Here is a 10,710-nt window from a genome sequence, read left to right on the forward strand (position 1 = left end):
AAAAAAAAAAAAAAAAAAAAAAAAAAAAAAAAGAAATCAGCTATTGAAAGTTAGTTACTGGACAGTGAATCCTCTTTCTTTCTTTTTTTTTTTTTTTTAATTTTTGTTTACTGGTGTTTGAGTCATTTGCTGAGTAAATCTGAAAGAACAGGAAAAAAAAAAAAAAGGAACTATTGCAGAGACACCCCTATCTCTGGCCCCTGCAGCCTGTCAGAACTTCCTCCAGAACCCTCCAGCAGTGGCTGGTTTCTCATGATTTCCTCAGCCTTGTAGTTCTATCACGTTTAAAATAATAAAATGGCCCAGGCGTGGTGGCTCACGCTTGTAATCCCAGCACTTTGGAAGGCCAAGGTGGGTAGATTGCTTGAGGTCAGGAGTTTGAGACCAGCGTGGGCACACTCCGTCTCACTTAAATAAAATGGCCAGGCGCGGTGGCTCACACCTATAATTCCAGCACTTTGGGAGGCAGAGGCGGGCGGATCACCTGAGGTCGGGAGTTCGAGATCAGCTTGACCAACATGGAGAAACCATACATCTACTAAAAATACAAAATTAGCCAGGTGTGATGGTGTGTGCCTGTAATCCCAGCTACTCAGGAGGCTGAGGCAGGAGAATTGCTTGAAACTGGGAGGTGGAGGTTGTGGTGAGCCAAGATCATGCCATTGCACTCTGGCCTGGGCAACAAGAGTGAAACTTCATCTCAAAATAAATAAATGAATAAATAAATAAATTAAAATGATGGAGACTTATTTTCATACAAAAACTTGCACATGAAAGCTTATAGCAACTTTAGTCATAAATGCTAAAGCTTGGAAGCAACTAAGATGTCCTTTAATAGATGAATAGCTACGTTTGATAGGTGTACCTGAGTGTGATGGAGAGAATGAAAAAAAAAAAAATAATAGATGACTAGATAAGCAAACTGTGTGCTGCATCCACACCATGAAATGTTATTCAGCACCAAAAAGAAAGGCGCTATCAGGCTGGGAGAAATCATGGAAAACCTGCATTTAAAATCTGCATTTTAAAATAAGCATCCTGCCAGATACAGTGGCTCACACCTGTAATCCTAACACTTTGGGAGGCTGACCCAGACAGATTGCTTGAGCCCAGGAGTTTGAGACCAGCCCGGGGAACATGGCGAAACCCCATGTCTACAAAAGTACAGAAAATGTGCTGGGCATTGTGGCGCATACCTGTGGTCCCAGCTACTCAGGAGGCTGAGGTAGGAGGATTGCTTGACCCTTCGAGGTGGAGCTTGCAGTGAGCCCAGATTGGGCCACTGTATTGCAGCCTGAGTGACAGAGTGAGACCCCATCTCAAACAAAAAATAAATAACAAATAAAATAAAATAAAGACAAGCATACTAGTGATTCCTGCAGCAGCTGGAATTGAGAACCACTTGGGATGTTTACTAAAAATGCAGATTATGGCCAGCCGCAGTGGATCGGGCCTGTAATCCCAGCACATTGGGAGGCCAAGGCAGGCAGATCACCTGAGGTCAGGAGTTCAAGACCAGCCTGGCCAACATGGTGAAACCCCATCACTACTAAAAATACAAAAATTAGTCGGGCATGGTAGCGGGTGCCTGTAGTCCCAGCTACTTAGGAGGCTGAGCCAGGAGAATTGCTTGAACCTGGGAGGTGGAGGTCGCAGTAAGCCGAGATCGTGCCACCGCACTCCAGCATGGGCAATGGAGTGAAACTCCGTCTCAAAAACAAAAATGCAGATTATTTTTTACAACTGTGGAGGTGCCGAGGCAGCAAGGCTTGACCTACCCGGTAGTCCAAATCCTTCACCTGCCCCGATGGAGGAACTGCAGCCCAGAGAACGAAAGTGACTTGCGAGAGACACACAGCAAGTTGCCTTCTGACTTTCAGGCCCTCACAGAGAGCTGACCAACTCTCCGTAAGAGACTCATTTGCCTCAGAAACATCAGCTCAAGCAGCTGCTAAATACCAACTCTATTTGCTCAACGCCAAGGAGATATTTACTCCTTCCGGGGAGGTGGGGGAAGTCCAAAGGAGCTTTTAATAGGCCTCCTTAGGGTAAGTGTTGGTGAGGTCACAGAAGGATACACTTCCCCAAGCTGACAAGAACCGTTATTTTCTGGTTTCTCTTTTCGCATTTACTTTTTTTTTGAGACGGAGTTTCGCTCTTGTTACCCAGGCTGGAGTGCAATGGCGCGATCTCGGCTCACCGCAACCTCCGCCTCCTGGGTTCAGGCAATTCTCCTGCCTCAGCCTCCTGAGTAGCTGGGACTACAGGCGTCCGCCACCATGCCCAGCTAATTTTTGTATTTTTAGTAGAGACGGGGTTTCACCATGTTGACCGGGATGGTCTCGATCTCTTGACCTCGTGATCCACCCGCCTCGGCCTCCCAAAGTGCTGGGATTACAGGCTTGAGCCACCGCGCCCGGCCTCTTTTCGCATTTACTAAACATATTTTTTTTTTTTTTTTTTTGAGATGGAGTTTCGCTCTTGTTACCCAGGCTGGAGTGCAATGGCGCGATCTCGGCTCACCGCAACCTCCGCCTCCCGGGTTCAGGCAATTCTCCTGCCCCAGCTTCCTGAGTCGCTGGGATTACAGGCATGCGCCACAATGCCCAGCTAATTTTTTGTATTTTTAGTAGAGGCGGGGTTTCACCATGCTGACCAGGATGGTCTCGATCTCTTGACCTCGTGATCCACCCGCCTCAGCCTCCCACAGTGCTGGGATTACAGGCTTGAGCCACCGCGCCCGGCCTTACTAAACATATTTAACTTAACATGAAATGGCCAGATTTCAAATATGCAAAAACTACATTCCAGGTAAGCCCAGGAAAACTAGCATCTACCACCAGCTTCATCTCATTCCAGCCAGCAATTTGCCATTTGACCTTGAGGGACTGCAGGCACATCTCCTAGTCTTCTGGGCCCCGGCCAGATGAAATGACCCCCATGAATCCTTCCAGTTCTGACGATCTGTGGTGCCCTATGTCTAGGTCACTCTACGGTTGGCCTGCAGTCAAAGGTCCTTCCTGGCTTATCTGCTGACTGGCCTTTGAAGACGCCCATTCTAAAATGTAGGTTTGCTCTAGTTCAGGAAAACAAAGCAGGGCCAAAGATCTCCTGAGCCAAAGAGATGATCTGGAAAGAGGTTAGCAATCAGTCCACAGACTGACCCGGACAACAGACATCAAACATGAAGGCTGCACTTCCATGGGGAAATAAGGCCATCCCTAAGCAAAGAGACAGAGGAAGGGAGGGAGGACAAAGCAGCCCCGAAGGCCACAGTCAGGGACACTTTCAACTAGAACAGGAAGTCACATTTCTTTTTTATGTTCTGCCCATGATGGGCCACCTTAACATATTTTTTTTTCAGATGGACTCTCGCTCTGTTGCCCAGGCTGGAGTGGCACAATCTCGGCTCACTGCAACCTCCTTCTCCCAGGTTCAAGTGATTCTCCTGCTTCAGCCTCCTGAGTAGCTGGGATTACAGGTGCCCACCACCCCCAGCTAACTTTTGTATTTTTAGTAGAGATGGGGTATCATCATGTTGGCCAGGCTGGTCTCGAACTCCTGACTTCAAGTGATCCACCCACCTCTGCCTCCCAAAATCCTGGGACTATATGCACAAACAACCGTGCCCAGTCCACCTTAACAGCTCTTCTTTTTTTTTTTTTTTTTTTTTTATCAGAGCCTCGCTCTCATTGCCCAGGCTGGAGTGCAATGGCACAATCTCGGCTCACTGCAACCTCTGCCTCCCAGGTTCAAGCGATTCTCCTGCCTCAGCCTCCCAGGTAGCTGTAACTACAGTCACACGCTGCCACGCCTGGCTAATTTTTTTAGTAGAGTCAGGGTTTCACCGAGTTGCCCAGGCTGGGCTTGAACTCCTGAGCTCATGCAATCCACCTGCCTTGGCATCCCAAAGTGCTGGGATTACAGGCATGAGCCACTGCATCTTTATGCGTAGGCAAAGATTTCTTCGGTATAGGCCAGGCATAGGTAGAGATGGAGTCTCGCTGTATTTCCCAGGCTGGAGAACAGCTATTCACAGCCACTGTCATTGTGCACTACAGCCTTGAACTTCTGGGCTCAACGGATCCTCCTGCCTCAGCCTCCCTAGTGGGAATACAGGTATGCACCTGGTAGAGACTGGCTCTACCTAGTTTCTTAAAATATATATATATAATAAAACAAAGATAGCTGGGCAAGGTGGCTCATGCCTGTAATCCCAGCACTTTGGGAGATTGAGGTGGGTGGTTCACAAGATCAGGAGTTCAGCCTGACCAACATGGTGAAACCCCATCTCTACTAAAAAAAGAAAATACACACACACACACACAACAAAGAAAGAAAGGAAAAGGAAAGGAAAGGAAAGGAAATAAAAGAAATTGCATGTAAAAAAAGTAAGGTGGAGAAAAATGCTAGATTTTTTTCTTTTTTTTTCTTCAACAAGAAGGTCAGTCAAAAAAAAAAAAGCTGGATTTTTTTTTTTTTTTTTTTTGAAGAAGGAGTTTCGCTCTTGTTACCCAGGCTGGAGTGCAATGGCGCGATCTCGACTCACCGCAACCTCCGTCTCCCGGGTTCAAGCAATTCTCCTGCCTCAGCCTCCCGAGTAGCTGGGACTACAGGTGTGTACAACCATGCCCAGCTAATTTTTGTATTTTTAGTAGAGACGGGGTTTCACCATTTTGACCAGGATGGTCTCGATCTCTTGACCTCGTGATCCACCCGCCTCGGCCTCCCAAAGTGCTGGGATTACAGGCGTGAGCCACCGCACCTGGCCTTTTTTTTTTTTTTTTTTGAGACAGTGTCTCACTCTGTCATCCAGGCTGGAGTTAAATGGCACAATCTCAGCTCACTGTAGCTTCTGGCTCCTGGGTTCAAGTGATCCTCCTGCCTCAGCCTCCCAAGTAGTTGAGATTACAGGCGCCTACCAACACACCCGGCTAACTTTTGTATTTTTAGTAGAGACAGGTTTCACCATGTTGGCCAGGCTGGTCTTGAACTCCTGACCTCAAGTGATTCACCCACCTCAGCCTCTCAAAGTGCTGGGATTACAGGCCTGAGCCACTGCACATAACCAAGATCTGAATTCAGACAAACTTTTTTGGTCTTAGGACATTTCGGCTGGGCGGAGTGGCCCACACCTGCAATCCCAGCACTGTGAGAGGACAAGGAGGGCCAATCACCTGAGGTCAAGAGTTCGAGACCAGCCTGGCCAACATGGTGAAACCCCATCTCTACTAAAAATACAAAATATTAGCTCAGCGTGGTGGCACACACCTGCAATCCCAGCTAGTTGGGAGGCTGAGGCAGGAGAATTGTGTGAATCCAGGAAGCCGAGGTTGCAGTGAGCCAAGGACATTTGTAGGTCATTCAGAGAAGTGTAAACACCAATTCGTATTTGCTATTAGGAAAATATTGTTTTTGGGTCAGAGTGACAGTTTTATGTGTGTATGAAACATAATGTATACGTATTAAAAAGGGAATGCTTGTCCTTTAAAGGCATACACTGAAATGTTTACTGGTGAAAGCACATGATGTTATGATGGCTGGTATTTACTTCAAAATAATGCTGGGCAGTGGGTGTGAGGTAGGTGCAGAAATAGAGGAAACATGATGGGAAGATTGGCCATGAGTGGTAACTGCTGAGGTCAGATAGCAACTACGCGGCTTCATCGGGTTATTCCACTTCTGTATATCTTGAAATTTTCTTTTTTTAATTTTACTTTATTATTTTATTTATTTTTTAATAGAGACGGTGTTTTGCCATGTGGGCCAGGCTGGTCTCCAACTCCTTGACCTCAGGTGATCCGCCCGCCTTGGCTTCCCAAAGTGCTGGGATTATAGACGTGAGCCAACACGCCCGGCCAGTATCTTGAAATTTTCTACAAGAAAAATGTCTTAAAATTGTGCGTCAAAATAATACTAATATAAAAAAATGCAATTAAAAAGTCAGGAGGCAATGCTGTCAGGCAAAACCACGACGCTAGTTGTGTGAGGGCGGTAGGATGAGTCATTTCCTCCAAAACTCGGGGTGAGAGGGGGAACCCTCGTGTTTTTGCCCTCCCTGTCCCTGAAGGGACTGTTCTCATCGATTCTCTCCCCTTCGTCCTCCAGGTTTTTGCTAGGCTCCCTGTCTTCTTACCAAGTTGAGATTATCCGGGTTCTGGCATTAGCAGGGTTTGAGGAAAGCGGATCAATTCCCCGAACCCCTAACCTTGGACCCTGCCTGCAGGCTGATTTCTCAGCCACTCGCCAGAGCACGGCGACCCCTAAGGTCGCAGTCCGTCTTCGCAAGCAGCCTGCTGCGGACGCGTTGGTAGCCCTTCCGCGCGCGCGCTCGAGCAGTGGGACTACATCTCCCAGGAGGTTGTGCGCCGACCAGCGGGCATGCCCTTGGTCGCAAAGGACTACATTACCCAGTGAAACCTTGCGAGAGGCGGTGGCTGGACCTCAAGAGCAGAACCATTGGTTCAGCGTCTGGCGGGGGGGCTACGCAGTGATTGGCCCAGGAGCCCGCCAGTTTCGGCCAAGCTCAGTGGAGTTTTGCTATTAAGACTGCGCGAGGAGCTAGAGAGAGCAGAGTGCGCGGAGCCGGGCAGCACCCACCGAGCCATGTAAGTAACCTCTACCTCCGTCCTTCTCGCCGTCCTCCCGGCGACCTGCACCCTGGCTCCCAAGGGCGGTCGGGAGGGAGCATACGCACCAGGCGCTCACTAGGGGCGGGGATTGTGCGCACACGTGTCACACCTAACCTCAGAAGCATCTCCTGGGACACCGGTGGCAGAGCCCCGCGCACGCTCCTGAGCACCTGAGCTCCAGGGCGTCCCCTCGGACTCGGGGAGAAAAAACATACTCCGAGGCACACGTGAACATCTGTGTACGCAGGCGGGGACATCTGCAGAGCTGCTCAGCTGAACCCTTGGGCACATGGGTACCCGAACACCGGGAAAAGCCTCCTATTCTCCGGTCTCCTCCTGACACCGATCCAGGACACCTGCCACTCGGGCTTGCTCCTCCTTCCCGCCCATCTGGGCGGGAAACTGACTGCTCAGTGTGACCTGAGCGGTCTCTGGGTAGCCCCTGGAGAAGTGTTGCCTCTCCAGTCGCTTGCTGAATGTTTAGACTGCTCATGGGCTCCTGGGGAAGAGTTCCAGGGTGGGTGAGAGGAGAAAAGGAATGTCTGTGGTGAAGACTGTCATCCTGTAAGAAGTCTCTCTCACCCCCTCACCCCCGCCCCCTCCCCGGCCCCGTTACCACAAATATTCAAGGACTAGGGTAATTCTAAGTTTTAGTTTTAGGGATTTTTTTTTTTTTTTTGCCGTAACAAATTAAAACATTATAGAATTACAGAAACAGGTCTCCCTTCCTTCTTCCCTTCCCAACCCTTCTCCCAGTGATGTTACCAACGACCTGTTGATGCATGTGTGGTTATACACTTCTTTCTATGCATTGTACAACTCAACATAGCGTATATAGGTATTACTGGGTTTTCTTTGTTTTGTTTTTTGTTTTTACAAAAAAGGAAAAAAGTACATCTGGAAGGAATGCTTTTTAGCTGAGCTCTGGTGGATGAGAGGAGCTAGCCTTGGAAAAGTGAGTAGGGGCTGGGAGTGGGGCTGCATTTCAGATGTGGGGAACTGGAGGAGTGGAGGCAAGGCAGTAGAAAAGAGCACTCGCCGAGTTTTCCAGGAACTGGGCAGAAGCACTCAGACCACCCTGGTTAAGTGAGGAAAGGGGAAGAATGGTCCAGAGTGAGGCTGAAGAGGTCAGTAGGTCTGGGTTGGGGGGGCCCAGGAGCATAATTTTTTTTTTTTTGAGACAGAGTCTTGCCCTGTCGCCAGGCGCTAGACTGAAGTGCAGTGGTGCGATCTCGGCTCACTGCAACCTCTGCCTCCCAGCTTCAAGCAATTCTCCTGCCTCAGCCTTCCGAGTAGCTGGGACTACAGGTGCACGCCACCACGCCCAGCTAATTTTTGTATTTTGGTAGAGATGGGGTTTCACCATGTTGGCCAGGATGGTCTTGAATTCTTGACTTTGTGATCTGCCCACCTTGGCCTCTCAAAGTGCTGGGATTACAGGCATGAGCCACCACACCTGGCCTTTCTTTCTTTCTTTCTTTCTTTTTTTTTTTAAAGACAGAGTCTTGCTCTTTTCGCCCAGGCTAGAGTGCAATGGCATGATTTTGGCTCACTGCAACCTCCACCACCTGGGTTCAAGCAGTTCTCCTGCCTCAGCCTCCCAGGTAGCTGGAACTACAGGCGTCCACCACCACGCCCAGCTAATTTTTGTATTTTTAGTAGAGGCGGGGTTTCAGCATGTTTAAATTTTTGTATTTTTTGTAGAGTTGGGGTTTCGCTATGTTGCCCAGGCTGGTCTTGAACTCCTGAGCTCAAGCAATCCACCCACCCCTGCCTCCCAAAGTGCTGGGCTTACAGGCATGAGCAGCTGAGCTCAGTCCAAAAGCTAGTGCTATTTTAGACAGTCTAGTCAGGGAGGGCTGCTCTGAGGAGGTAATGTTTGAGCAGAGACCCTAAGAAACTTGCCTGGTGTTTACTTGGTGTCTTTTACATTTAGTTTGATACTGATGGACATTGTGTGGACCAGAGGCAGGGATGGTTGGCTATGACCCCAAACCAGATGGCAGGAATAACACCAGGTTCCAGGTGGCAGTGGCCGGGTCTGTGTCTGGACTTGTCACTCGGGCGCTGATCAGTCCCTTTGACGTCATCAAGATCCGTTTCCAGGTACTCTTCCCCTTTTTCCATGCAATGGACTGGAGGACAAGTTCAGTCGTCCTTGCCAAAGCAGTTCCTAAAACTTGGAATTCTATCCACATGAAGGCCTCACCTTTTCTGAAAGTTCCCCTTCACATTCCAGCCCACCCTGCTGTCCTGACCTTTTCAATTTTGATTCCTAGCTTCAGCATGAGCGCCTGTCTCGAAGAGACCCCAACGCAAAGTACCATGGCATCCTCCAGGCCATTAGGCAGATTTTGCGGGAGGAGGGGCCAACAGCTTTCTGGAAAGGACACATCCCAGCCCAGATTCTCTCCATAGGCTATGGAGCTGTCCAAGTAGGTGGCAGGGGACCTGGCCAGACCCCTGGGGTCTCGTTGCTCAATGGAGGAGCAGAGGGAGGGTGATTCACGTGGGAATGGCGTGTAGGGCAGGATGGGAGAGGCGGGCCCCGCACTTCCCACTGGCCTCTCCTGACCAGTGGAAAATGTCAGAGTGAGCTGCCATGCCTTAGGCATTCCCCTCCCCCACATCCCCTCGTCTATCCTGCATGACTTAGGTGTTGCATCTTGGAGACTGATTTGATGTCATGCCTTCTGTGGGGCTTGGGACAGCATTAATGTATTTCAGTTTTCTTTTTTATTATTTTTTTTGAGACGGAGTTTCACTCATGTTACCCAGGCTGGAGTGCAATGGCGCGATCTCGGCTCACCGCAACCTCTGCCTCCTGGGTTCAGGCAATTCTCCTGCCTCAGCCTCCTGAGTAGCTGGGATTACAGGCACGCACCACCATGCCCAGCTAATTTTTTGTATTTTTAGTAGAGACGGGGTTTCACCATGTTGACTAGAATGGTCTCGATCTCTTGACCTCGTGATCCACCCGCCTCAGCCTCCCAAAGTGCTGGGATTACAGGCGTGAGCCACCGCGCCCGGCGTATTTCAGTTTTTGAAGTACCACCTTCACACATGTGGTTCATCTGAACTTCCCCGCAGTGTGGTGAGGAGGGTAGAGCAGGTGTCACGTGGATCTCAGGAAGGTGAAATCAGCTGTCTGAGGCCACACAGCCTGCACATGACGGGTCTAGAGTTAGAACTCAGGCTTCACTCAGTGGAGCACCGGTATAGTCATAGTGCACAGCGTGTGGTTTTATGCAATAAACGTGGTAAGAACCAGCCCTGAACAGTGCCAGCCATGGGCCAGGTCCCTGTTGGAAGCACTTCACATACACTCTGTCACAGCAGTCCTTAAGGCAGGGGCTGTGTCACTCCCATTTCACGCATCAGAAGACTGAGGTGGACAGAGCCATACCCTGTCTCAACAACAACAAAAAAAGATGCTAGGCCATCTTCACTTGGCTGAAGGAAGATCTGAGCATAGCCCTGGTGCAGTGGCTCATGCCTGTAATCCCATCACTTTGGGAGGCTGAGGTGGGAGGATGGCTTGAGCTCAGGAGTTTGAGACCAGCCTGGGCAACATAGAGAGACCTCCTCTCTACTAAAAATTAAAAAAAAAAAAAGCCAGGTATGGTGGTACATGCCTGTAGTCCCAGCTATTCCAGAGGCAGGAGAATCATCTGAGCTAGAGAAGTCAAGGCTGCTGTGAACTATGATCGTGCCACTGGACTCCAGCGTGGGCAACTGAGCAAGACCTTGCCTCAAAAAACAAAACAGGGCCAAGTGCAGTGGCTCATGCGTGTAATCCCAACACTTTGGGAGGCCAAGGTGGGCAGATCGCTTGAGCTCAGGAGTTTGAGACCAGCCTTGGCAACATAGTGAAACTCTGACTCTACCAAAAAATACCAAAATTACCTGGACATGGTGGCATGCGCCTGTAGTCCCAGCTACTTGGGGGGCTGAGGTAGGAGGATTGCTTGAGTCCAGGTAGGTTGAGGCTGCAGTGAGCCGTGTTTGTGCCACTGTACTCCAGCCTAGGTAACAGAGTGATACTTGTCTCTAAAAAAAAAAAAAAAAAAAAAAAAAA

At 49.4% G+C, this 10,710-nt stretch overlaps 1 protein-coding gene across 2 annotated transcripts in view; it reads left to right on the top strand.

Moving 5' to 3' along the window:
* Positions 1-6,036: 6,036 nt before the first annotated feature.
* The window catches only part of SLC25A19 (solute carrier family 25 member 19), a 15,103-nt gene continuing 10,429 nt past the window's right edge, over positions 6,037-10,710 (top strand). The window contains exons 1-4 of one of the 2 annotated variants that reach the window (XM_032241705.1): positions 6,037-6,608; positions 7,517-7,587; positions 8,569-8,738; positions 8,912-9,067. In XM_032241705.1, coding sequence (XP_032097596.1) covers positions 8,607-8,738; positions 8,912-9,067 — 288 coding nt within the window. In that variant the 5' untranslated portion in view covers positions 6,037-6,608; positions 7,517-7,587; positions 8,569-8,606. The remainder of the gene's footprint in view (positions 6,609-7,516; positions 7,588-8,568; positions 8,739-8,911; positions 9,068-10,710) is intronic. The other variant, XM_032241704.1, reaches the window with a different exon arrangement.

The sequence above is a fragment of the Sapajus apella genome, unplaced genomic scaffold (assembly GCF_009761245.1).
Source record: "Sapajus apella isolate SASKATOON/1434 unplaced genomic scaffold, GSC_monkey_1.0 scaffold48, whole genome shotgun sequence".
Classification (NCBI taxonomy): domain Eukaryota; kingdom Metazoa; phylum Chordata; class Mammalia; order Primates; family Cebidae; genus Sapajus; species Sapajus apella.